Source organism: Astyanax mexicanus, chromosome 19 (genome assembly GCF_023375975.1).
Source record: "Astyanax mexicanus isolate ESR-SI-001 chromosome 19, AstMex3_surface, whole genome shotgun sequence".
NCBI lineage: Eukaryota > Metazoa > Chordata > Actinopteri > Characiformes > Acestrorhamphidae > Astyanax > Astyanax mexicanus.
The window spans coordinates 14,211,664-14,238,966 of record NC_064426.1 but is presented as its reverse complement, the minus strand read 5'-3'; the positions used below and the strand labels follow the sequence as shown (position 1 = coordinate 14,238,966).

Genomic DNA, 27,303 nt, shown 5'->3' with positions numbered 1-27,303 from the left:
TGTTGCTACGGCGAGTGACATTTCCGCTCACGTCGCTGTTATTCAACCAATCAGGCTTCGATCCAGTCGTACGTCCACGAACGGCGGCCAAGCGTTCAATGGTAGAAACGAAGAACGAAGCCAAACAAGAGGGATCTGTTTCTGCATACAAAATCCGTCTTCATCCGCTAACTAAACGCTGGATTTTCAACACGAAACCGCCCAGAACACAAACTGCACAATTTAAGCTTCCTAACGAACCCAATATTGTGGCGGTATCGCGTCCGGAATGTTAGAAAACAAATGGTGAAAAGTGGGTGATTGTTTTAGGAGAATTAGCCAGCTAGCCAGTAGAGCTGCATACAGGAGACTGGCTTGGGCTGAAGGCGAATTGACAGACTGCGCTGAATTTTTATAATTTTCCCCTTTTGTTGTGGGTATTTTTTAAACAAAGTCGTTCGTATATATTCAGACACCTACTGTTATTGGAGCTAGCCACATCGCTAGCTTTTAATAGTGATATACGATGGAGTTGAGAGTGGGGAACAGATACAGGCTGGGGAGGAAGATTGGATCTGGATCATTTGGCGATATTTACTTGGGTAAGTCTGAGCGTTTTTCAAAATTCATCCTCTGAAATTAATTACAGCATATTTAAGTTAGTTGTATTTACTCATATTTTAAAAGCTAGCTAGGTTATATATTCTGAACTATTCAAGCCTTGTCAGTCAGTAAGCCAAGCTGAAGCTACATAGCTTCAGACAGCTTAAAACTAGACACTGTACACTGATTATTACTGAGATATCTGCTCACTCGACCTAATTTTTTTAGTTTACTTTAGCTGATTGTTTTGTGAACAGGATGGTTTCTAGTTATATTTGAGGTCAGACAGGTGAACGCTCGCTTGGTTAACGTTAGCTGTTGGTTTGAGATGATTCTCCTGCTTGTTTAAGTAACAGGGCAGGTACCTTTGGCCTTTTTGTCTGAGTGGTCGATTATAATAGCTTTTTAACCAGCTCACATTTACAATTCAGCCTTAAACTGGTTGACAGTATGTCAAACATATAGAAATGCAATTGCTAAAAGGTTATTCTTAAATAAATCGTCTCATAATGGGTTTAATATGTTGTGTAGTTTGATTTACAATATTAAAAATAAGTCTCAATTTTACCAACAGGGCAGCTACTTTTTGGCCTTTTTGCTTTTAACCAACCTATATTCAGAATTTAACCTTAAACTCGTTGACCATAAGCTGAGGTTTAGATTTAGCTTTTATAGGGGTGAAGTTACTGTAAAGTTAGGGCCTAATCTACAACACGTATTCCTACATAGGAATCTATACTTTGAGTGTTCACTTGTCAAGTCATTTTTTGGCTGTATACAAAAAAGAAACCAGAAATACTGGGCTGCCTAATACAATAATCCAATTAAAGTCAGATTTTTTTTTGTTAGCAGATGTCTACCTTAATTGATTGTTAATTCGCAGACATTGGTTTATTAAAACATCAAGCATTGTGTTTCTTTATTCATACAAATATCACATTGTACCAATCACTATTTTACATTTATAGGAATATGATTTTGCTGACATCAAGTTAATATGTTGTTTTATGATTAGTCTTGTAAATGCAGTTTGAGTCAGTGTTGTAAAGTGCTAGGAATACACCTCAATATACGCCAGGTCTCCTGCCAATTGCCTTAAGTGTTGATTGCCTTCTCGAAAGTGTGTGTTAAGAAGTTACTTTTTTGGGTTTGCAAATATATAGAAATTATGGTCTGTGGTACTTTACAGCACAATACAAATGAAAGCAAAGTCAATAGGCACCAAACTATTTTTAATAACAGAAATTGCCAATCGTCTGTTTCTGGTTGCATGCAAGTTTCACCACTGGTGTTGTGAACTTATACTCATGACATATTTACTTTCATCACTGGAGGCCCTAGGCCATGGAGTATTGTTGCAGGCAGCTTGTTCTTTTTTCAGTGAACTCATTTCACCCCCAGTGTGCATTCTAAAGTAAGTGTAAAACACATTTCTCTGGTTATTTTGTTTGTGATGTGCACATGGATTCAAACAGCAGAACATTACAGCCCAGTTTTTTTTGTTCACTGGAGCTGTTACTGATGAGGTCAGTGCTGGCCTGCGCACTTGTTTTTGAGATATGGGAATATTTTTGCAGAGCAGCGGTTGGTTTGGTTAGGAAAACCCTCCTCCTGCCTTCTCTACTCCTTTCCGAGAGAGCCATAAACACTGGAGCCAGAGAACAGTCATAATGTTCGCACTGGTGAGCTGTTGCTTGATTGCTCAATACATTAAAGGGCCCATGTCATGGACGTAGCATGTATGGAAATATATTTAGATCCTCAACACATATGGACACTAAAAACATATTTTAAAGGTATTGTTTTTGTTGCTATAAAAAGAATCTGCACAATGTAATATGCATATGTAGAAAATATTCTATAATTGGTAGTAGTTACTGAATGATGTAAATAGAATCCTCCAAAAGGGATATGAAATCATAGTTTATACAGAATCATTTAAGTAGGTAGTCAGTCATTTGTTGCAGTTTTTACTGAGTTCTTACTGATGTTATCTGTAATAGATATCAAATTGTTAACCTAATATGTAGAAGAAAAAAAAATGGTAAAAGTGAGAGATGCACGATGCAAGATTTTGATGCACACATCCACATGTACCCCACAAGTAAACCTGGTAATTTTGTAGGATGTGGCCTCTTTAAGAAGGGACTGGGAAGGTTGAAAACATTCTGAAGAAGCATTGGCTTAAGCAGGAAAATATACGCCTCTTCAGTGTCCTTATAATGTCTTAAATTAATACCACTGAATGGTGTGTGTGTGTGTGTGCACCCATACACCCATATATAAGGGTTGTATGGTACAGAGAGTACCTATGTTGAAGGTGCAATGAGCAAATTCCAATTTTTAATGACCAACCATATAGATAAATTTAAGAGCTAAATTTGAATGAATTCATTACAGTTGCTTTCAGGAAAGTTTAGTATTGATCTCAAACATTGTCTGTGTTAAAAACAGTATTGAATAATAAATTAAGGTACAAACCTTAAATGTCTAAGATTGGCACTACAGAATGGCAGATTTGGTCGCAGTGTGGTTACTTGGTGTTGGTACATTTAAAATTTTGGGAACTGCAGAGTGGCTGAACATTATGCAACGCTGGTGATTCAGACAGTTGCGTCCACCTACTTAACATAGGGCTTACGTAAAGACTCCAGCTTCCACACACCTGGGCTACCCAGACGTGATGAAGTGCAGCTGGGGCTGAGGGGGGCAGCCTGGCCTGATCAACAGCGTACGCACTAAACAAGCCTCTTAAAAAAAACTTGCAGTGTTTGCTTCCCCACGTGGAAAGAAGCGGATAAGAGAGGTTTTACTCACGGAGCTCAGGGTAACCTGCAGCCGTCTGATTGTGTCATACACATCTGTGAGGTAACAGACGCAGTGTAAACAAAGCAGGGAGTAATTCAGGACATTTCTTCTTTGAACAGGTCGACTTCCCAGTTTCCTTTTTATTAGCATTAAGTGGTGTAAGGATAAAGTCACGGCAAACATGTTAGGCTTTTCATAAATATTTTGAAATTGAAAATAACTGACCCCAATATTTTTCGATTTAACTTAAAACATGTCTTGGAAATAATAACACTAAGAGTTCTGGTTTACTTCTATTAATTAAATTGATATCTCATGCAGTCATGATGCATCTTGTAGTAAATTAAACCCCCTTAGGAGAATCTCAAATCATTTAACATTAAATTACGTTGTAATTGGTTAGCAAACTCATTTGCATATTGGTATGTCAGTGTATATATTGTAATAGTTAGTATCATTTATGATGGTTAGCAAACATTTTATCATAGAACTACATATTTGTTTAGTGCAAAGTGTAGTATAAGCCGTATAAATGGTTGTGTGACTGTTTATGGAAATGTAAACCTAATCAGCCTATCAGAGTGGGGGGTTGCTTGTAAGAACTTGTAAGCTGTAATGTTTATTTTGTTTGTGTGGTGGTGTAGGGGTTATAAGGTTCTTTTGTTAGAGCAGAACCATCTTGTAGACCAAGACCTGTTTAACAGTAGTACTTAATTTTGAATGTAATTCAAATGCATCCAGCATCAGAGCCTGCTCCAGAAGGGTGTATTAGCATATATCATTATAGATATGTTTGATATGCTACAAAACTCCTCCTTATTGTCTTTATTCACTCTTGGTGTCATTAATCACTCTTAGGTTTTTAGCATGACCTTCATGTGTTCTCTATTTCATTTCTATTATGCAGTTCATTATTAAAATTCAAAAGCAATGTAAACAACAAATACCAGACTCAAAGAATGAAAACCGTGTGGTAAAACAAACCTACATGGTGTAGGTGGAGGCTGCCCTGCAAAGTAAAGATAAACAGGCACACAGATGACGTGTGAGTGTACGCATCCAATTCATTCTCCTGGCCTAACCCCCATCGTCCCTAGAGTCCTGCTCTCTGGTGACTGATGGAGTAGTGGAAGACATACCAGCTGCTTTAGGGACTCAGGACGGTTTAGCAAGATTGCTAAATTCCCTTCTTTTAGCCTTCATTTTGCACTTTCAGTTTTTTTTCTGTTTTTGTGTTTTGTTTTTTTGTCACATTTCAAATTTTTAAGTATTCAATAGTGCTGTCAGATGATATTTTTTTTTTTCCATTTTATTTATTTTACATTCTGTGATTGAATGTTAGCAAATGATTGGATGACTGGCATATATATAAAAGCTCCATGTAATGAAATTTGGGCAGCAACAGATTTTGTAAATACTGTTTACAGACTACTGTAGCCTCAGTGGATGACGTACAGCATAGGCATTGGCATTTATACTGTTCATATCTATATCAAAATTATATGGTACCGACCAAAATAAAGAAATATCATTTGATAAAATATTTTGGCTATATCGTGCAGCACTACTGTAAACACTGTTAAAAGTTCAGGTCATCTGAACTTACTGCCATTCCCAGGAGATTTTCATCTCTGAGGGCTTTTTCAATGAGGCCCACCCAATCAGAGCAGATTCCATTTACATAATCAATCTTAAAGGTCTAACTCATCCTGTGGTAATAAGATTTAGAAAATGGTCATGTAGAAAAGAATAATGACTGTTTTAGGAACAAAAATCCACACACGTTAATTGTTAAAAAGAGATTAATTAACCAGCATAAAGCATGTTTACAGAGTGAAATAAAGGGTAAGGGGAAAAATACTAACTGAATATTAAATTTATCTATTTTGAGCTGGACCTAAAGCTGAAACACTTTGCATGCATTCCAAGTCTCATCCCTTTAAAACAGAAAAATTAAACCCTGATGTGCACCAATGATGACATACCTGCTGAACAGAAAGCTTATTAAGCATTTATCAGAAGCATACAACTAATCTTATTAAGCCTCTATGAGAACATGAATTGAATTATAATTTTGTACTTAATGTTGAGGTACACTACAAAACTTCATGCTACAGTTTTTGTCTTTTGTCTCCACTTTCATCTCCTAACCCTAATGTAGATTTTAACATCTGCGTGGCTTCAAGATCCACCACTCATTTTCACACAACCTTCTACAATTAAACAGGATCACACTGATATTCAAAATATTTCTGTTATGATCTCCTACCCTTAATTGCATGTTGGCCAAAAACCAATCCAGGCTAAAACCACTCCTTATAAACCAATGACGACATTAGGTGCGACCGCCCTGCCCACATCATCGGTAGTTACGCCACAGTCTTATTGCGTCCGAGGCAAGCACACACCTCCAGCCTAAAAACCTCTTCCCTCATGTCTTCTTTCACAAGGAATGCTTGTCAAATGTGGAATGACCTGATATTTCTTTTCCTAGTGTGATGATAATCTGGAATGACTGAGGCAGCAGGGTATAAACATTCCCTGTTTGCACCCTGCCCATATAGAAAACACAAACATGTATATACATACACACACCAGTTTTACTACGCAGTCTGGACAAACTGTAAAAAACAGCCTGTTAAAAAAAAAAGAAGAAAAAATCTAGCTAAGATGTACACAGTGTTAAGCAAAGTGGGTTTGATGTAAAATGCTTTGTTCAAGAGAAACTTAACCAGTAGTTAGAAGTACAGTAGTTCAGACTTCTGAACCTCAAAAGCTCCATCACAGTAAAATAGATCACAAGATTATAATTACAGTTCCTGATTGCTGATATACTGTTTTAGTAGGGTTTTCAGAAAAGTTTGTATGTAATTTAAATAGCGGGGATAACATGCTCTCGGCAGTTTTGTTCCCAATAAAAAGCCTTTGTTTACAGATCTGTTTCATTCCATTTAAACTCAGTCAACAAGTGGAAGTTCACTGGTGGGGTTGGATGGCAAATAAAATTGCTGTATTTGTGATATCTGACTCTATTCACCACCACTGTGAAAAAACAGTATGACAGCCCTTTTCACAATACCTCACACTACATATGCACAACAGCTGTAGATAAATCAATTTTAAAAGTCCATATCACTATCAGTTACCAAAAAGAGTAGCAACGGAATTCAGATCTGTCTGAACAGATTCAGCAGAATGAAATCTCTCTGACTGCACACTTGTCAGCATGCTGGGCATGTTCAGACACATTCCTGCAGCGCACAGAAACCAACACAGAAACTCACGTCTGCCTAATTTGAATATGAGCATTCAAAGTATGGCACACAAACAAGTCCAAGAAAGTATTGAAGGGCTAGTACGTACACCTGCCACAAATTTGCAGCTCCAGCACAACACTAACAACAATTGGGGTACGTATGGGGGTTGGAGGGGGGGGGGGGTTGGGGACTTGGGAGATACGGTATCTCCTTATTAATTCTTTAACCAAATTTACTTTCTCTAAAATGTTCAAAACACACATTTAAAAAAAACTTCACCCTCATGTTTTTTACATCATGAAGCTAAACATGGTTCTTCAGTGCCTTTACTTAAAGTTTTGAAGAATTTAGGACTATTTTCTTACATTGTCATACATGTAACTATGATCAATAAGCACTGATGTCTACACTATCCACCTTATTCAGTTTGTATTTCAGAGTCACCTTTCCATGACCGATTGACTATCATAATTTTTGCACTATAAGGCACAACGGATGATGATGATGATGATGATAGATGCACTATCAATTATGTCTGTTTTCGTACATAAGGAGCAGTGGATTATAAGGCAAATTTTAAGTGCCACTTGTTAGGACCAGGGGTGTTGCAATGTTTTTTTTTTTGTTTTTTTTTTCCTAATTCAGCAGGTCTAGTTGCTGGGTGGCAAAACCTGTAAAGCTAAGCTACTTTAAGTAAACAAAACTGTAATTCTCTCCTGAAAACTTATTTGGGTGAGTAACATGCTTTCATTTATTTCCATAATCTTAGATTTGCAGATTTCCACCAAGGCTAGCTGCGGTTAGCCTGACTTCTGTATACTCGTCCCGTGTAGCTTGTTTTAACACAATAAACAAACAGGCTGCAGGCCGATCAATACTAAACTCTGAACGGCAAAAGAGCGAGCGTGGTTAGCGGGTAATGCTAATGGTGCTCCAGCAATGCTGGTTGGGGTTAGCAGCAGGGTACAGGCTGATACTCACCTATGAATGGCAAAAGAGCTAGCGCTTCCCGCAGTTAGCAGCTAATGCTAATACTGCTCCAGTCTCGAGTCTTTGTGTTGGAGAACTAAACTAAACTCCTATATAACACTGCACTTCGGTAGAGTGGCTTTACTGCTCCTTACAACCTGACTGGTTGTAAAATGTATACATAAGGCACGCCGGATTATAAAGCGCAGTAATGATTTTTGGGAAAATTAAAGGATTTTGCCATATAATGCAAAAAATACAGCAAAGAAACAACAAACCCATCCAGTTAGAACACATTTTTGGTGTTATTCAACTTCTCTTACCACAAATTAGTTAGGATTATTAAGTTTGGTAATGCTGACTTGTCTCTTTTTTATGTGGTGCATTTCTGAAATATTCAGATATTTAATTTTATTAATACCAGTCAGCTGTGTCTGAGTGTCACTTTCTCCTCTCTGCTTTCTTAATGGAAGGCTGAAAAAGGCCAGCGGGGCTCTGCCGTCACTCATGTGTGACGGAAGAGGCTTTTTACTCTCATCTCTGTCCCTCCTCCAAACAATGGACTTTTCAATTTAGATGGAAATGGGGCTGCTGTGGCTTCCAAACCGTCGTAAATACTGGAGGTCCTCTGCCTGTTCTAAACCAGTAAGATGGGTCAGAGTCAGGGCATTGTGTTCTTCACCACAGTTTTAGTTGTCTATTTACTGAGCAGCCCCAGTATTAATCTGCCTTTTTTATTTATTGTGTCTCTAGTTAATCATCTAGTTAATGTTATGCAAATAAGCCTCTTAAAGGGTGTGTTATTGATAGTGGTCGCTGCCAGTGAATTTTTGCACTGTGCAAAAATCTAAAAAACTGTTGCTTTAATTCATAGTACCTTTACAGAACAGTTGTTTGGAATTTTGCAGAAAACCCCTCAGTCTCCAGTCTGTTCAACATCAAACAAGTGCAGTAGACTGTAATATGCACAAATGCAGACACATGTTTGTGTAGTGCTATTTCATACATTTTTATACTGTTTTTAAACAGTTTTGCCTTTCAATCAGAATACTGTTTTTATATAATTTTTTTTATTTCATCTGTGTTCTCCACAGGATCACAAAATGTGTTGTTTTAGCTCTGCTTGTTTTATGTTCTTTCAATCTTTTCCACACCATGCTGCAGCCAGCAGTTGCTGAAGGTTTGGATGAGTGCCCTGTATGAAGTATTGAACACACCCATTAAGGGCTGGGGGCTCTGTTCTTATGTCAGTGTTGCACAAGAGTGTGTGTGTTTCTTTTGTGGTAAATAACATGCTCTGACTGGCTACGTTTTGTACAAGTTTTCTCTGGTCATCTTTGTTGTTTACCTGATCAAGTTTCTTTCAGTACTGATACCAGTGCTACCTTACCTAACTACTTTATATGTGCCTATGAATCCAATTACATATTTGATATGTTATTGTGGTGAAAGTCACTAGATTGCTTGTAATCGAATCATTAGAAATCTGTTACCAGAGTGCTTCCTGTGGTGTATTACATTCTGTCTGAATGTGTAATTCCCGGATCAGACTACACGATTTTAGCCCGACTTTGACCCGATTTAGAATTTTTTCACAAAGGCGCTACCATGGCTTCTGTACCCATGATTGTCAGATTCTTTGCTGTTCCCCCGGGATGACCTACGAATTGACGCAAGGATGTGGACGATAATTGGTCGGTGACTATCGTGTAGTGTTGCCAGTTCCCCGATAATGACACGAAACCAAGATAACTGCTTATTCTGACCTAGAGAACATTGTGAGGGACAAAATGTTGTGTAGTCTGATCTTGGCATTAGGATCATATGAGCAGTAAGAAGTTTACATACCGTCTGTTTTCTGTATTGTAAAACTGTCTTTCAGTTAGGGCTGTGGAGAGTCCCCAACACTTCTTGCAGAAAAGCTGTGTGGGTTAAATCAATACAGGGCATGTATTTTCTTTCAAAAAAAAAAAAAAAAAGAACACTGACTTTCATGATTAGAGATGTAAAGATTGGGTGTCTATATCAGACACAATATTTCAATATTTCTCTAATGTAGTCATTTCTGAGAGACGATTAGACCCTGTTCACCATTCCAGGATTACAGGATCTCTGTGTGGGGCCACTGTTGGGGCTGCTCGCTAGATGGAACCTCTAGGAGCTGGTGCACAGCTGTAGCCACTTACTCATTAGCAGCCCACATTGTACAGGGCTGCACACACTAGTGGCTTGGCCAGTCTGACTTTTTTTTATTTAAATATGCAAGACTAACAATGTGTCTTGTGCTAACATCCACATTTGCTGGGTTAACGCTAATGCTAAGACACATCAGCTGGGCTCCACAGGGCTGGGCCGGATTGGCCATGATGCTAACATTCGGCCTCAGCCACAAAGCTAACATGCACGGCTGCTGGGCTTGGAGGAATTGGGGACCTGGGCAAGCCTCTGTTATGCCAACAGCCAGCCTCTGTAGGGTTAGAGCCAGGAGGCTAACTGGGAGCTGGTGAAAGGAAGCTGGGAGCTGTTGGTGTTTTTTATTCTGTTTTCATAGTATTTATACACATTTGTGGGTGCAATATGGCCATATCGGTGACTATTTGACTTTGACCATTTATGTTCTTGGTTAAGAGGAGAGAGGGATTTTATTCAGGCATAGGAATAGTCTGCTGTCTCTTGGGTGGGTCTAAACTGTGGTTTAATCAGCCTTGACAGCTTCAGGCCTGCCTGCTCCTTTCTTGTGTGTGTGTGTGCGTGTGCATGTGTGTTTGTGAGGGGGAGGGGAGTGCCAGCAACTCCACCCCTCTCCATTCATCCTCCCTTGTACACCAGGTCCCTGTGGCATGCCGCTTGTGTGTAATTTTCGAGAAAGCCTGTGTGTGATTGTAACAGTGTGCGTTGGAATGGTGTCCTATTGCGTTAAAGGAAGAGTTATTACTTCTGCTCTTCTGATGCTGATTGAGGCTAAGTGTTGGACAGGAAGGGAGGCAGTGTGGTATTTGTTACAGCAGACTTGTTTGGTGATTAATAGACCATGTTGCCACGTTAGAACTGTTTGTCACAGGGAAATATTAATTATTTGCTGTGTTTAACATTGCCTTGCACAGGCAAATATGTGGCATATATCTTTTTTTTTTCTCGTTTATTTGTTTATCCAGCTCACATATAAAATACCCATTGTAGCAGAAGGAGGAGCATGCTCTACATTTTTTTTATTATTTTCATTTATAGCTTTTTTGTCACTTTCAATTTTAAGGTTTAAAAGTTTTTAAAAGAAAATTAATGGAATTAATAAATAAAAAAATAAATTACATATATATTTAGCAATAGCAAAATAATTATAAAAGTAAAATTTCTAACTTAAATTTAAACAATCATTTATTAATGCCCTTAAAATCCTTAATTCAACGCAAATGTACTACAGTAGTTTCTCCACAATGGGGTGGGAGTAACACTCGATTGGCTTCATTGCAAAACCATGTCAGAAAATTGGGATATAATATAAGACCGACTGGTACTTTTGGCAGTGTGCCAAGACCTGCTGGTAAATGAAATCCGCATCTCCGTAAACTTTTTCATTAGAGGGTGAAGCATGAAGTGCTTTAAGATTTTCTGAGAAAACACTCCATCACTGATTGTGGAAACTTCACACTAGACCAGCAGCTTCGACTGTGTGTCTCTCCACTCTTCCTCCAAACTCTGGTCCCTTGATTTCCAAATGCAAAATGTGCTGATGGTCAGCAGGAGACATGTCATCTGCTGGTGTTGATCCACTGTGATATATCAAGTGCAAAATCAGCACAGTTTTTTCACGTAAAATCTTACAGCACTTCATGCTTTCCTCTTCTGTCCACTGTTATGGAGATGCAGATTTCATTTTCCAACAGGAATTGGCACACTGTTCACACTGCTGTAAGTGCCAATTGATCTTTTATATAATATTCTAATTTCCTGAGATACTGATTTTTTGGTTTTCTTTGACCGTAATCTACAATGAAAAAAAACACTGAAAGTACATCACTTTGTATAAAATACATTTATTTAACATGATTTTGACATTTTGAACTGAATTACTGAAATAAAGTAACTTTTCAATGATATTCAATTTTTTTTATATGTGCTAGTATATCTGGATAGCCAACAACTTAAAAGTAAAAAAAAAGAAAAGGGTTTTGTGTGTCGCAATCATAGCACCCCCTCCCTTGCCCTCCATGAAAAAAAAAAAAGTTCAGACTAAGGATTGTGTTCCTCCATCAGCCCTGCATCTAGCAGTTGAACAAGGAACTACAGCTTCCTGTTCCCAATGAGACATAAAGTGTCATATTTGGGAGTTGAGGTTTACAGAAGTTTGATTGTCTCTCAATAACAGCTAGTTAGAGAAATATTGGCCGATTGCGTATATTGGGGGGAAAAAAAAAATCGGCTGATACTAATGCATAGCTGATCGTACTTTTTATCTCTACTTATGGTAATGGAATTTTTTGGTCCCTCACCAGCTATATGCGCGCACACCGTGAGAAAAAAAGAGCATTACGGGATTTGAAGTTAGTACAGATACTATGAGGACATTCACAGTTTTCAGAAAGCAGGTTTTTTTTTATTAAATTATTTGTTTTTTAATTCTGTGTATTTCCGTTTATTAATTCTGTTATTCCGGCTATGTTCTGTTACAAAGTTGTAGAGAAACTGAGCTTGAGATTTGTTGGTTCTGGGTCGTGGTGCAGTTAAACTGGACTTTCGCACAGACATGCCCTTAAAACATGGTCGCATTTGATATTTTTAGTGTAATCAGCACTTTACGCTCCTCTTTGCGTAGGATACAGAGTTCTGTGTATTTTCGCTGAGCACTGTATTGTGACACTCATACCCTGACAGAACACAGGAACACACATTGTTACTTACTTTGGTTGTGTTTTACTTCCTTACTACCTTTTATTTAAATTTTCTGTCCACATTTCCTGTCTGATGAATCTGACTTCCTGTGTGTCTGACCTTTGTTTCTTCCTGTTTTGTTTAGGCACAGACATCTCTGTGGGGGAAGAAGTAGCCATCAAGCTAGAATGTGTGAAAACCAAACATCCTCAGCTGCACATCGAGAGCAAGATCTACAAGATGATGCAGGGGGGAGGTATGCCTCTGTTTTTTATCTGTACACTGCAGCAACATAACTACCTGTTATCATGCATATAATGTATTGATGTGTTTGCTTGGTTTAATTTCCAGGCATGTGTATCAAATTAAATGGCTATGGGTAGATGTTTCTAAGACATCCAGGGTACTTACAACTGAAGATGATGAAAGTCTGTTACACTATTATTTTTTAATTTAATATAATATATAATATAATATTAAAATATATTGAATTATTTCTCAGTAATGCTGATCCCAGATGAGTTTAGTCGTAATTTATACACATATAAACTTCAGAGATAGTCTCAGTAAAAAAAGGTTTTAATCAGTATCAGCCCCTATGTTTGTACATAGCTAATTAAATATGAATGCTTAGTAAACATGTTTTCAGTAACACACGCATCATACAGTGGTTGAGCTTTTAAATATAAAAATAGTATTTGTCCTTTTGTCGATCGCATTATAACTTTTACAAATCATTTAAATTTGATTGATTATATTTAAGCACATTCAGTCTGGTAGAAAGTTTTTTTTGCTGATGTAACTGGGGAACATTTTCGTGGGTGAATCTGAGATAAGGCCACCTGCAGCACTGTCTAAATTATTATTATTTTGTTTGGTAAAACGAGGCTTTAGAATCAGTAGTTCAGAGTAGTTATTGTGAGTGAAAGGTGATTATTAATTAGTAGATTGTTGTGAATGTGTATAAATGCATTAAATGGACCACTATCGCACAACCTATCTTATAAACATTTTACAGAGTCAAGCCAATTGCAGTTGCCACTATTCATTCTGTACTGTTCATAAAAAATAAAATAGAAAGGGCAGTGTGTCTCTTCTCTCAGCTGCTGGACACAGCATTCTGCTCACACTGATCAGAATACCTACAGAAATCACACATGATTAAGTTAACACAGCAGTTAAACTGTCTGTCCAGGTTTGCTGTTGAATCACAATCAATTGTTGGTTTCCAGAAGCAAGTTCTTGTTCCAATGCTATCACTGCTGGCCTATATTCTGCGTTACTCATTGATACTTAGTCTTGATGTTTTTGGAACGACTTTAGGAAGCATAAACAGCAGTCTAGCCACAGGGCTAAAACCTAGGCTCAGCAGGGTTCAGGAGCTGTGATGCTAAGAGTTTTCTTATGTTTATCCCCCTCAATCAGCTAGATTTCCTCTGAGAGTGAAGACTAGCACATGCTACCACCAACACATGTGGCAAGGCCTTTGTCTGGTGGACCACTGGTTCATTTTTTTCTGGTTATTTTAAACATTAGCAACAATGTGGTTATGGTTGATTTGCTTAAATCAGTTATATGAATATAAATGTAAATCCTTAAGGATGTTCACTACCCTCCTTTTAAAATACCCTAGGTGCCCTTATTGTAGCTGGGTGCATGCCAGTGCCACTAGGGGCATGGCAGGATTCTAACAAACCCCCCACCCCTCTCTCTCTTCTCAGCATAACAGAACATGTATAACATTTACGTACTGTACATTGGCAGTCTCTCTAGCATCTAGCACTTATTCTTACAGCTTTCTCTTTACCTCAGCTTCATTGTCTCACAACCCTCACTATTTTACATCTTCCACCTCAATCTCACTCTCTTGTTCTTGCTCTTTACCACCCTGTCTGTGTTCTGTCTTTCTCTCTATGGTGTCTACTTCAACCCCCTCCTCTTTTGTCAGATCACATGGTGAGTTTCGTCCAGATGGTGTGTGGTGGGGAGGGGGAGGAGCCTCTGAGTTTCTCCTCCTTAACTGGGTCTGCTTTTTTGCTCCCAGCCTTTTTCAGCACAGCATCAATATTCATTGACTCACAGCTGACGGGAGGAGATCTCTGACCTCACTTTCATTCCGCTACAGTTTCTGAGGAAGCCGTTCACTGAATCATGTAATATTGCCACAAGTTGACTGTGATTTTACTACCAGAAAACCAAACTAAACATTATTGTTAAGTAACTACCTACACCGTATAGACAAAGTAAAGTTAAGTATAGACACAAATCATTACACCATGAGCTTTATTTTTACACTGTATAATAATGTACATTTCAGTGTTCTTCAAATACTGTTCTCTAAGTATGTAAGTTTTTTAAATCTGTACACTTGTTTAGAAGAATTTAATTTGTACTCTATCCAGATATCCACACTAAGAGTTTCCAGACAAATCCATTCAGTGTTCATTTATTTAAACCCATTCAGGATTAAAATCCAGACGTGAATGTTAGGGAACGGGTCGGCTAGTGGATGGAGGTTGACCCAGACTAGGAGATATATTTACTCTTGTGAGCATGCTCAGAAATAGCTGACCTAGAAGATGTGTGCTCTGAAATGCTGAGCAGCAGTTCTGCTGTAGAAGGGAATGAAACACACACACACACACAGACACACACACACACACACACACACAAATGATCAGTCAGCAGCTGCCCCAATGGGCCTTCCGTGTGTACCCCCAAGTGTTTGTGTAAGTCCATACATGGGGTGGAAATGTCTCTACACACTTAAAATACCCATTCCGGTTAATGGAGCGAGGTTATTTTATTGACAATGCACCCATTTTTACTTAATCTATTCAGCTTCTTTAAGTTGCACCTATTGCTGGCACAGAAGTGCAAATGCACTCTCAGCTTTTCTAGTCTCTGTACAGTAGGGCTTTGTATTGGTAAGAACTTGTCGATACGATGAGTATCATGATACAGGGAATACTTTTAAGTCTTTAAATTGCAGTTTAAATCAAAATTTAAGAAAAAAAAACTTTAATTTATGAAATCTAAATATAGAATACTTATGCTGTCATAACAGTGGGATCTTTTAATACATACAATTTTATTATTTAGCAGTTTACATGTCAACTCATAATAAAAAAAGATAGTATTGTACCCCTTATTGTAGATCAGTATTGCCAGTGGCATATAAACATACCTGCCGCTATCCTTTGAGGGGTATGTGCTAGAGGGGTATAAAGGCTCCTCCAGCATTGAGCTGTGGAGCAGTGGAACTGTTAGGGATGAGGTGAAGTGGTGATTTTCCTACATCATGAACTCTCAAATACTCGTATTAGATTGAGATGTAATGCTTCTCAATCTAATAAAAGGTCTTCCTTGCACAGTAAATAGAGTTACTCTAACAAAAGCAAGATACCGGTACACTATTGTAATACCCTTGATTTCAGGATAAACAGTGAACAGTGAATGAGCAGGTGTCCAATACATTGTATCTTTAATGGCATCCACAGGTAACGACACAAACTCAATTAGGCCACATTAACCTCTGTACATCTGTAAAAGCGCTGTGTCAGCTGGCGTCAGTGGTTGAAACATGGCTGCAGGGGCAGAGAGGGCAATCAGTGAGGAGCAGCAGTGATAGTGTTGCTCTGATCTGATTGGTTTTGTGCTCTCCTGCTGAGGCCGCCTTTATCCACTCCCCCAGCATCGCCTTCAAGGTCGCCCCGCAGTCATGCTTTATAGCCAGAGCTTTATATCTTCTGCCTGAGCCGACCAACCAGGGAAAGCGTTTTATACGAGCCTAACCACCGCGCTGTGTTTTATCACTCTGCCGTCTTAAACTTGAATCAAACCGCCTCTCCTCCCCTCCCCCGCCACCAGCTGGAGAACAGTGGGGGTCACCTTCACTCTCCAGGTATCTTACAATCCTAAATGGGTAGACCATCTCTGACAGTTACAGTCTTTGGGTGGACTATGAGACGGATATTTGTTATTAGGAAAAATCATATCCCCATACTGATGTTACACATTATAGGGGTGGTCCTATATAGTGAGGGATTGGTAATGTGATAAGGTCATAGGCTTGAGGTGGAAGCTTGGGATCAGATCACCCCTGCCAATAAGAGGGTGTGGATACTAGACTGACCTACCTGCAGTCCAGACCTGTCCACAGTAGAGCATATGTGGAGAATTTTGGGGAAATCAAGCGAAAGCAACGGCTCTGTAGTGTTTGCATAACATCAAATTTGTGTTTATTTTTCCTGGAAACACTTAATCACGTGATATTACTATGATAATTTTGGAATGTGTTGAAAGACATCAAGTCAGCAACAGTCTGCTAACCAGCCATAGTCATCAAATGACTGGTCATCCATGTACAGGGTGTGCATGTACATATATAAATATTTGGTTGTAATCAAATATTTGAATAAAATGGACAACATTTGATTGCAGGTAAAATGCCTTCAAAGGCAAAAAAGAAGTACCTGATAGTACTGATATTCAATAAGGCCTTCAAAGCAAATTAACATGCATGTTCTCTAAATGTAGTATTTGTTTTTTTCCCCCTCTTTTCCTGCAGTTGGGATCCCGACGATTAAATGGTGTGGGGCTGAGGGTGACTATAATGTGATGGTGATGGAGCTGCTGGGTCCGAGTCTGGAGGACCTCTTCAACTTCTGTTCCCGCAAATTCAGCCTGAAGACTGTTCTGCTGCTGGCTGACCAGATGGTAAGGCTGCAGGCCTGCTCTCCCGCGTCCACTCTTGTCTGTAGAGCTCGGCTCTTAATTACAGAGAGCTTCTGCAGCGGAGTGGCTATTAAAGCGGCCGGTCTTGGTGTTGCCAGATCGGGTCTAACAGTTGTATTTCCTGCTGTTTTACATCTCTGCTGTATTTCCTCTTTTTACCTGCTGATTGATCAGCTCTAAAGGCCAAAGGGCATTTTGGTGTGAAAGGAAAGATTGTTCTGTCAGTGGCTGGATCATTGCCTTATTTGCATTGTTGTGTTTGCATCATAGCAACACATTCTCCACTGTGTGCAGAGCAGCTCACTCGTTAACTCCACTATTCATTATGCAGCATTTGCTCTATAGTGAACTGACTGGAGAAAGAGTAAGGAACAATGGTGAGAGATTTATTGTTTTTCAGACAGCTCTTTTTCTTTTTTAGCTCTTTTTTTCTGGTTTTCTCACATTCTACCTTACGCTTGCCTCTTTTCTTGTTTTTTCTCATTCTCTCCCACTTCTCTCTCTCTCTCTCTCTGTGAATACTTTGTTTTTACCCTCAGATCAGTCGTATTGAGTACATCCACTCCAAGAACTTCATCCACAGAGATGTGAAGCCTGATAATTTCCTGATGGGCTTGGGGAAGAAGGGCAACCTTGTTTACATTATCGACTTTGGCCTGGCAAAGAAATACAGAGACGCACGCACGCACCAACACATCCCTTACCGCGAGAACAAAAACCTGACTGGCACTGCCCGCTACGCTTCCATCAACACACACTTGGGCATAGGTACACTCAAACACTTCTTTCACTTTGTGTACATATTAAACTTAGAAAGTGCTGTAAACATTGGTCTTTGACTTTATAATGGTATGATCTCAGTATTGTGTACATTACTATTTCCAGTACTAATAATAATGCACAAATGCTCAGCCTCGATGTTTGCTGTTGTCTTTTCCGCATACAGAGCAGTCCAGAAGAGATGATCTGGAGTCTCTTGGCTACGTGCTCATGTACTTCAACCTGGGCTCTCTGCCCTGGCAGGGCCTGAAAGCCGCCACTAAGAGACAGAAGTACGAACGCATCAGCGAGAAGAAAATGTCCACCCCCATCGAAGTCTTGTGCAAAGGATACCCATGTAGGTTAAGCTTTCTGCTAGGCGTTGGGAATAAGGCTATTTTATTGAAACATTAGTATGTTCAATATAATTAGTATTCAAATGTAGGGCTGGAAATCATTTTCAATACCGATATAACATTTTTTTTTCAACATCTTTTTAAAAAAAAAAAAAATTATTGTAATAAAAATATAAAATCGATAATTATTCTCACACACTGTGTTTATTTGACAGCCAACACAAAAAATTACATTCTCATACTGTCACTATTTTACTAAGAACAAAAACAGCATTACTTAAACTGCTTTTAAATCTTAGATCTGTTTTTTTTTTTTTTGTAATGCTGATATATACATTTTATTTAGAGGTATATAAATCGATCATCAAACTTAATCTAAGAGAAAAGGTAAAGATATTTGTTTAGGACTGTTAAGGACCGTAAAGGCATTTCAGATTTTAATGATTGAATGTGGCATCTACAGTAAACAGTCCCATAATAATACTATTATTAAATGAACACACTGCCCTCACCTCCCAAATTAATTAGTTTTAAATTACTGAAATGAACTCAGTATCTATATTCTTATAAAGACAAATTATAGACATATTTTTGATTTATTAATTGATTGGAGAATTGACACTCCATTTGCTTTTTCCTCTTGCAGCTGAATTTGCCACGTACCTCAATTTCTGCCGTTCCTTACGCTTTGATGACAAACCGGACTACTCTTACCTGAGACAGCTCTTCAGGAACCTCTTCCACAGACAGGGTTTCTCCTACGACTACGTTTTTGACTGGAACATGTTGAAGTTTGTAAGTATCCACAAGCATGCATTTACATGTATGTAACTTCACAACAGTTAATGTGAAAAGGGATTTGTGTAGTTTAGTTTTTGTTGTAAAAAAACAAAAACAAATTGTGGTGTAAGAAAATCATTGTTTTAAACTAGGTGTGTAAAATCCAAGTACAATACGTTGTAATTGGTATACCGAAATAATACCAAAGTTAGTAATCTATTGCCCTATTCTCGTGTTCAGGGAGCAAACAGAGCAGCAGAAGATGCTGAGCGGGAGCGCAGAGATCGAGAGGACCGACTAAGACACGGCAGAAATCCTGCAGCCAGGGGGATGCCCTCAGCTTCCAGCAGACCGAGAGGAACGCAGGAAGTAGCGCCGCCCACACCCCTCACCCCAACCTCACACACAGGTGAATGTTCTTCCAACAGTGTTCTATTCTATGTAGTGTCTGCATCTAAACCAGACATATCCACCAGACAGCATGCTGTTTATGCTTTGTCTAAAACTGGCCTATTCACACTTTACCTTCATGCTTTGTCTAAATCAACTTTTATGCAATATTTATGCAGTACACATGCAATTTGAGAGGCAGCTGTCTTATTAGTCCATCACTTTCTTTTTGGGCAGCATTGTAGGCATTGCTTTCAGTTTACGCTTCTACGTCATAATGTCATAGACTGTTTTGAACTTATAAAGGCTCTCCTTTTTCATCTAGACTAGAGACACAAACCCAGCCTCTGCATTTGCAAGCTAACAATCTTTACTTCACATCTGCCAGATTGTGATTTAAAAGGAGACCTTTTTTTAATGATGTTTCTACAGAATGATACATCTGTTAACCTTCTTCTTAATGGAGCCGAAAGTGTTTATTAATCATTGTTTAAACAACTACTTTAAGCACCTCTGTTTTTATTAACATATGACCAGTTATCTCTTAACACCTATTTTCTGCTGTTTTTTTGCTGTCTTCAGTAGCAGCTTCTGCCTCAAGTGGTTTTTTGTGAGCTTGTTTGTGTTCTCAGCTGAGAGGAAGTGGTAAAGCATTTGCACACGTACCTCTCATACAGGAAATCACATGACGTAAATGTGTTGAGAATAAGTTGTTTCCACACTTATCAGGTGATGGAAGCATGTGGGGAACTGTTGTGAAGGCAGACTATATGGACTTGTTAGCAGATTACAGCCTTGGACGTATATTTGGAAGCTTTGTTGTCTGCTGTTCATGTTGTGATAAAGTTTTTGGTTGTGTGATGTGAAACCACCGTAGCAAGAACTTGATGTCTTGGTTAAGATAAGTGCAGCTCAGGTCCCATTACGCTTTAAGTATAAAGCAGCCTTATAGACTAGTGTATTGGGATTACTGAGCTATGATAAAGTCTGCATTTAGACGGTGAATGAGTTTATACACCGCAGAGTGTTTCTTGAGGATCCTTTCTGAACAACACTAAAATAATAACGCTTATTAAGCTTCACTCTGGAAGAGAGAAAAGGTGTCGGCTTCAGGCACATAGTGGTATTTCTATGTGAAACTACTCATCAGCACAGACTGCTGACAGTCCCCAGTGATATTTAAAAATTCGGACTTTTTAAATGTTGATGTTGAGTTTACTGTTTTTAATGACTTATTTTAAACTGAACTGAAGTTTACTTTACTTTGCAGTACTGTAATTGCTGTCAACTGACATGTTTTGCAATGGCTGTAGTGTCTGTAGTATGGATCCGAATTTCAGTGTCCCGAGCGACAAAGGTCGTGAGCGACGCTGTCGGACCGGCCGACAGAAAGACTAGCATGTTATTAATTTTTTGTATTTTATCGACTAGTTTGACATGCTCCGCGACATGCTCCCTGACGCTGACCAATAGGAAGACGGAGCGTTCTGTGGCACACAGATATAAACATAGAAAAAGAAAGTGGGATGGTGCTCCTTCAGTTCACTGTATCAGAGAAACAGACGAATAATCTAATAATCATCTAAAAATTTACTTCATCAATGAGAAATTCTGTTTACATTCACTAAAACCTAAGTAGCTACATCTTTACCATACCTTAAGTTCTCTCTGGAGTACACAAAGCATGTAATGTCCATTTGTGTCACCCAGGAATGTGTTCCCCGAGAACGAGACAAAACGAAGACAACTGCTAAATCTGACATGGTGAACATCGTGAGGGACAAAAATGTCGTAAAGTCTGAGCTTTGCATAAGAGACTGGTTAAAAGCAGTGATGGATTACTGAACAGCTCTACAGCTCTCAAGATCCCAAAGTAAAGATACTACTGTAATATAGGCTTATATTGTGTTTGTTAATCTCATGTCTGAATGTTGTCTGTTTTTCAAATTCCCCAGAATCTATGATTTGTTTTGTATATCTATTTGAAAAGTGTGTTGTATACATAAAATCTCCACCTTTTGTTCACTTCCTGGACATAGAAGAAAGTTCAGGCTCAGAAGTTTTTTCCACTGTCAGCCCTGAAATGCTTTATAAAGATGATCTGGCTTAATAGGGCTACACTATGTCCATATTTGTATTGTAGTCTGCCCTACTAATGAATATTCATTAACTTTATTTTGCATCCATTGTTGACACAGATGTGCAAAGGCATGCAGACACAGCTGTTGGAGACACAAACTAAGTCTCCTATTGCGCTTTTGTCCCCAGCACTGTGTGTAATGTGGTACTGTTACAATTTAACGATTAGTCGACAATAAAATTTGTAGTCGACAAATTTAAATAATCGACATTGTCGATTATATTGACTAATCGTTGCAGCCCTACTTGTCCGGTCTTTTTAAAGACGTATAGAACTCTGGAATATATTTATAATATGGCCGCACTGTAAGCTGTGAGGCAGGACAACGGTTCTGTAGTGCAATAGTGGTGATTATCCTATATTCTGACCCCCTCAATCAAATTCTCCTTCCCTGTAATGTAGAGACAGTTAATTTGATGAATTTTCGTAATACCAGTTTTTAGAAAAAGCTGTGAATAACAGCTGTCCCTATACAAACACATCCTGTTTTGTCAACCCTGTTCAGTAGTGTAGTAACTATGGTCCAGGTTATACTTAAGTTGTCCAGCTTATTGAGGAAATCCTGCTTTGTGAAACAGCCTGCTGCTGTCTGTGCACCACTCCGTGCTGATGCGTTTCCTGTCATTTTGTGTGTCAGGAATGGAGCGCGAGAGGAAGGTCAGCATGAGATTACATCGCGGCGCTCCAGTTAACATCTCCTCGTCTGACCTGACTGGCCGACAGGACACTTCACGGATGTCAACGTCACAGGTAAAAGCCCCGCACGTGATCTTTTTTGCTGATGTAAAGCATTAGCATTGCTCATATTTTTATTATAGCTCTGTGGAGCACTTCACCCACCATATGGCAGTGCTAGTGCTAGTGTCTGAGCTTGGTGCTCGTCCATGGCTCCCCATCATTGAAACACTTTCTCACTGAATGCTGTTAGTTTAGACTTGTGGCACGTAGCAATGCCAGGGAGCCATCTAGGAGCATTATTTGAATGCTGCGTTTGACATGGAAATGCTCGGGCTGCCTCCTGGCTTTAAATTCTGCTAGCAAGCAAAGTTAAAACATTGTGGTGGGTTAAATTCCTCAAACATTTTTTAAATGCTTAGTTCTTTATTTGTATGGATTTAAAGACCTATTAAGATGTTTACAGGTTAAATACCCCTTTCTCTAACCTTTATCCAGTCTCATTGTATTAAACAGTGTGTGCCCTGATTTCATTGCACAGATTAGTGCAGTTATTACAGTGGTTATATGGCTCAAGTTCTGCATTTCTGCAAGACTTCAAAATTAAGAAATCCTTATTTTAGTTAAAATCTGTACAAAAGTATGTTTAAAGAACTAAATAAATAAATGTCATACACATTAGAAAAGAAAAGGAGGAAAAAAAAATGATAAAAAAATCCAGAACCATGTTATTGTTGATTTTCTCCGAGCAAATTTTCCAGCGCAAAACTTTCAGGTTGTTCAGTTATAAACAATGCATGTAATTTTGGATCTTTTCTAATAATAATTTCAGCATCAAGTCAGGGCAAGTGTACAGAGCAACTTTTTTAAACAAATGCAGTATTGTGTACATTACATTAGGGGTACATTACATAAAGTAAAAATAAAGTAAAAGTATACAGATTTGATCATTAGACTAATGAGAGAAAGCACAGCTGTCATTAATTTTGACAGGTTTGTTTTGATTGATTATATTACAATTTAACACAGTATTAGTGTGCCTGAACATTTGTTTGGTAAACATTTGTACGATAAATGAAATGAGCAGTGCAGCTTCGTTTAGAGCAGTTCTGGTCAGAGCACTGTTTATAATGTGCTTGTCACGCTGCTGTTGTCTATTTTACATATAAATCTTTTTCATCCTCCTTCACCCCACCCACCTCAGAATAGCATTCCCTTCGATCATCACGGCAAGTAGCTGCTCGCCACATTCTGCTGTGAGAGGCAGGGGCAGCCCCGGGTGAGTGACGGTTGGGTGCCATCTTGTCTGGTGTGTCTGCACCTCCCTGCACTCAGTAAAGCCCTCCCTGCCCTTTCTCACTGTTTTACCACTACCACCCTACATAGCTCCTCCTCCAGCAGAGGCTTCAGGGATACGTCATAGCTAGAGGTGGAAGAACTGGTTCAGAATATTACGACCAATTACACAATTAAGTTTACCACACTTTGGTTTTAAGAAACGTTCTAGGACTAGATATTAAACAAAATCCCAACTGGTATGTGAATATGCACATTTGTGCATGCAATTAATTTTATAATAATAATAATAATAATAATGATATTAAAAATAATAATATTTGATTGAATTTAGAATTGTATGCAAAATTAACCAATAACAAAGCATGTAAAAAAAATAATTATTTTACTTTCTTATTTTACCTATCCTTTACCTTTCCTTCATTTAACCTCTTCCTCCTTTTACCTGCATTCCTTTTCCTGACTTTTCCTTTTCTCCTTCTTTACATGACTCTTGTTTTTTTTTTTTTTTTTGCCCGTCACCTTGACTTTTCCTCTTTTTCTCTTATTTGGTTCTTTGACCTTTTCTTGACTCCAACTTCTCCTTTTCCTTCTTTACCACCCTTATTTTTCTTTTTCTTCTTTTTCGTCAGTGTTCTGCTCTTCATTCGTTTACAATGATTACGTGCTCAACCAAGAAAGCTCATGTTCTTGGCATTATTTGACCAGTGTATGAATCCTGATAGCTACCAGATTGTATGCAAAGTAAAGAAAAGCAGCTGTAAACAGTTATCAAGCTTCTAACTAATATAGTACAGACCAGCTGTTCAGGACTAAGGATAGAATTAAACTCCAGAAGCACTGGCTCTTGGTCAGGGAAAAGGGGGTTAGAGATTGAGTTTTTGGTTTTAGTTAGGATTTGTATGAAGCCGGCGTGCAGTCTCTCCCATATGTCGGATGGTTTTAGCGTTCTGCTTCGTGCCAGTTTTGCTTTGTGGGTACGTTGCCTACGCTAATGACTCAGATGGAAAAAATTAAACCGTGTGAGCAAAATAAATTCTCTGCACCAGATGCCTCCTGTTACTCCTCACAGATGGGCCCCGGGTAAAGCACTGCTGGATTACCCTGCTCCAGCATTAACTGCATTAAAGCTCAATTTCAACCTCACTGTTTTAGCACTGTAGAGCTGAATGCTGTCAAGCCAAACAGGAACGCTGCAGGCTGTGATCAAGCTTCAGTTTAACACTGGGAACTGGGAACATAACCCAGCTTTCAAAATGAAAGGAATTTTACCCGTTTACATTTTCCCTTTTGACCCCAAAATTAGTCAAAAAGGGAGTAAATATCTGGTGTCATACATCAGACACCCCAATCAATAAATATAATAAATAGAGATTAATAAGCACCTCCACACGCTGAAAGAAAAGTGTTTGATCATGTGGACATGCAGTTATGGACATGTTATTTGAAATGCTGCACCAATAAAGTAAACATAAATCATAACAGAAATGTATATCCTTTTGCTGAAATTCTTTTTTCCTATTAATACTTTTTTTTTTTTTTACTGTGTGTGAGATGCATATGTGGGAAAATTAATGTTCCCTGTCCAGTCTGCAAGATGAAAGCAACATAGAGAACTTAAAATAATAGAGCAAATCGTGACGTAGTAAAATAAGTGTTAAATTGTAAAATAATCTGCTGGTTCATTTAAGTCAATTATTGGTCCAGTATATGTTGTTTAAATCCCTGTGTATTCTTAATTATTAAATGTAGGGCTGGCTGTTGTTTTAAAAATCCATTTTTTAATCTTGTTGGAACAAGTTAATAGAGCATGTTTGTTGTGCTTTATTAAAAAAAAAAAACAGCATTACTTGTGTTTAAAACTATATATTTTTTTTCGCCAGCATATTGCTTGATGCAGTTCTGTTTTTGAGGGGGCTTGTTAAGAAATATCAGCATTAGATATTAAATTAAAATTAAATTAGGTTTGTTAGCGGTGTCAATCAATTAAAAAATAATTATAATCATAATCTTAAGTTAAGTAGAGTCAGACCTCAGACCACTGTGACATGTTTACTCTGGAACGTTTCAAGTATCAAAAATAAGCACTTTTCAAAAATGTTTATTGCATTATTTTTCTACATTTATCTGTGGCATTAAATTGTCCTAAAATGACTTGTTTTTGGTATTTGTGGAACAATATATTTCTAAAATAAAGTTGTCACTACAGATTTACATAAATGTAGCATATGGGCAGAGCCGTGTGTAGTGGTTGAATTCGGCCCGCTGTTGTAGTTAGATGGAGAGTTCACTGTTAGGGAATTAGTAGAATTTCAGATTGTAGATACTGGTGTAAATGTGTCTTTACGCAGGCAGGAGCCCACAGTGAGCTGACCATATGCCCACTCCACAGGCAGTTTTGGATCCACTGGAAGTGGGTCAGCTTCCTTTGCGTAGCCGGATTAGTGAGAGGCTGTGTTCTTCAGGCTGACGCTGTAGATGGAGCATTAGTGGACTGTCCTGTGCGGAGATACTTAATTAAACCCATTAGTTCTACGCTCAGTACTCTGATTCACACAGTGACTAAACAGAGGTTTGTTGAGTTTACAGCACAGCACTTGCGTGGGAAAGAGGACTAAACGATGAACTGGGTGCGTTATCCCTGTACATGGACAAGCATTCCCACTGGCCCATCTGCTGGATCTTCAGCAATCCAGTAATACCCTGCTGAAATGGCCAGAAAACTGTCCATCTGTAGCTTTCACCACAAACTGACTGGCCTTTTCATGTATGAACATCATATAACTAATAATAATAATAGTAATAATAATAGTGTAAATAATAAAACTGCTTGTTCTGTAGTTGGGAAATAGCAGGATTTATTAAGTAAATTACTTTGTTTCGATATAAGATGCTTTAAATAAAGTAAAAGAACATTGGTTGTTTAATTTAAGGACTAGTTAAGTGGCAGATATTAATGTGTAATGGCTACAAATTCATATATAGTCAGCTCTTTAGTAGTAGCCCTCTATATTTCTGTTTTAAATATGAATTATTAATTATTGAATATTAAGAACACATGCTTGTTTTTTCAGAAGCTGTGATTGGGGAAGCGTTATGGGGAAAAACAAGCTGACATGAACTGTTTTTTTGGGGTTTTTTTACCTGCACTTTTCTTCTTTAACATATTTTTTGCACAGATTCCAATCTGCATGCACTTCAGAAGAATATTAAAAATAGTAGGCCAGAAAAGATAAATATAAAGTTTATGTCAGAAAAAAAAAATAAATGTAAATGTATTAACAAACTTTATATACAATCATAATTGCCATATGGAGATAATGGAAATAAAAAATGATATACCAAATAGATAAGTAATTACTAAACTAAAATGTACCAAACAATGTAATCAAACAAGCAAAGGTCCTTAAAAGTGATCCAGGGTTATAACTATATAAATACTAATAATAAGTCATGTAAATTGAAGAGTGAAGCAACAGTGTGGGGTTTATAACTGGTGAGCTGTTCAGAATTGCAGTGGACGTCACTTACACAGGAACTAGGTTTTAATGTTGTAATCTGAAATCCACCCTGAGTGTGAGAATATTCGTGTAATATGAATGGCACTGCTGTGCAGTTTTGCTCTGAAGCGCCCCCTGCCTGTGTGTGGTGGTGTGACCCTCTTTGTGTTTTGCTTGGGACTGTA

General features: G+C 38.3%; 1 protein-coding gene across 2 annotated transcripts in view; it reads left to right on the top strand.

Annotated features, from left to right (window-relative positions):
* The first annotated feature begins 58 nt into the window (after positions 1-58).
* Positions 59-27,303, top strand: part of csnk1da (casein kinase 1, delta a) — a 32,696-nt gene continuing 5,451 nt past the window's right edge. Inside the window, exons 1-9 of one of the 2 annotated variants that reach the window (XM_007233756.4) lie at positions 59-581; positions 12,631-12,741; positions 17,056-17,204; positions 17,762-17,990; positions 18,169-18,339; positions 18,984-19,132; positions 19,358-19,526; positions 22,285-22,397; positions 23,527-23,601. In XM_007233756.4, coding sequence (XP_007233818.1) covers positions 506-581; positions 12,631-12,741; positions 17,056-17,204; positions 17,762-17,990; positions 18,169-18,339; positions 18,984-19,132; positions 19,358-19,526; positions 22,285-22,397; positions 23,527-23,559 — 1,200 coding nt within the window. In that variant the 5' untranslated portion in view covers positions 59-505 and the 3' untranslated portion in view covers positions 23,560-23,601. The remainder of the gene's footprint in view (positions 582-12,630; positions 12,742-17,055; positions 17,205-17,761; positions 17,991-18,168; positions 18,340-18,983; positions 19,133-19,357; positions 19,527-22,284; positions 22,398-23,526; positions 23,602-27,303) is intronic. The other variant, XM_007233755.4, reaches the window with a different exon arrangement.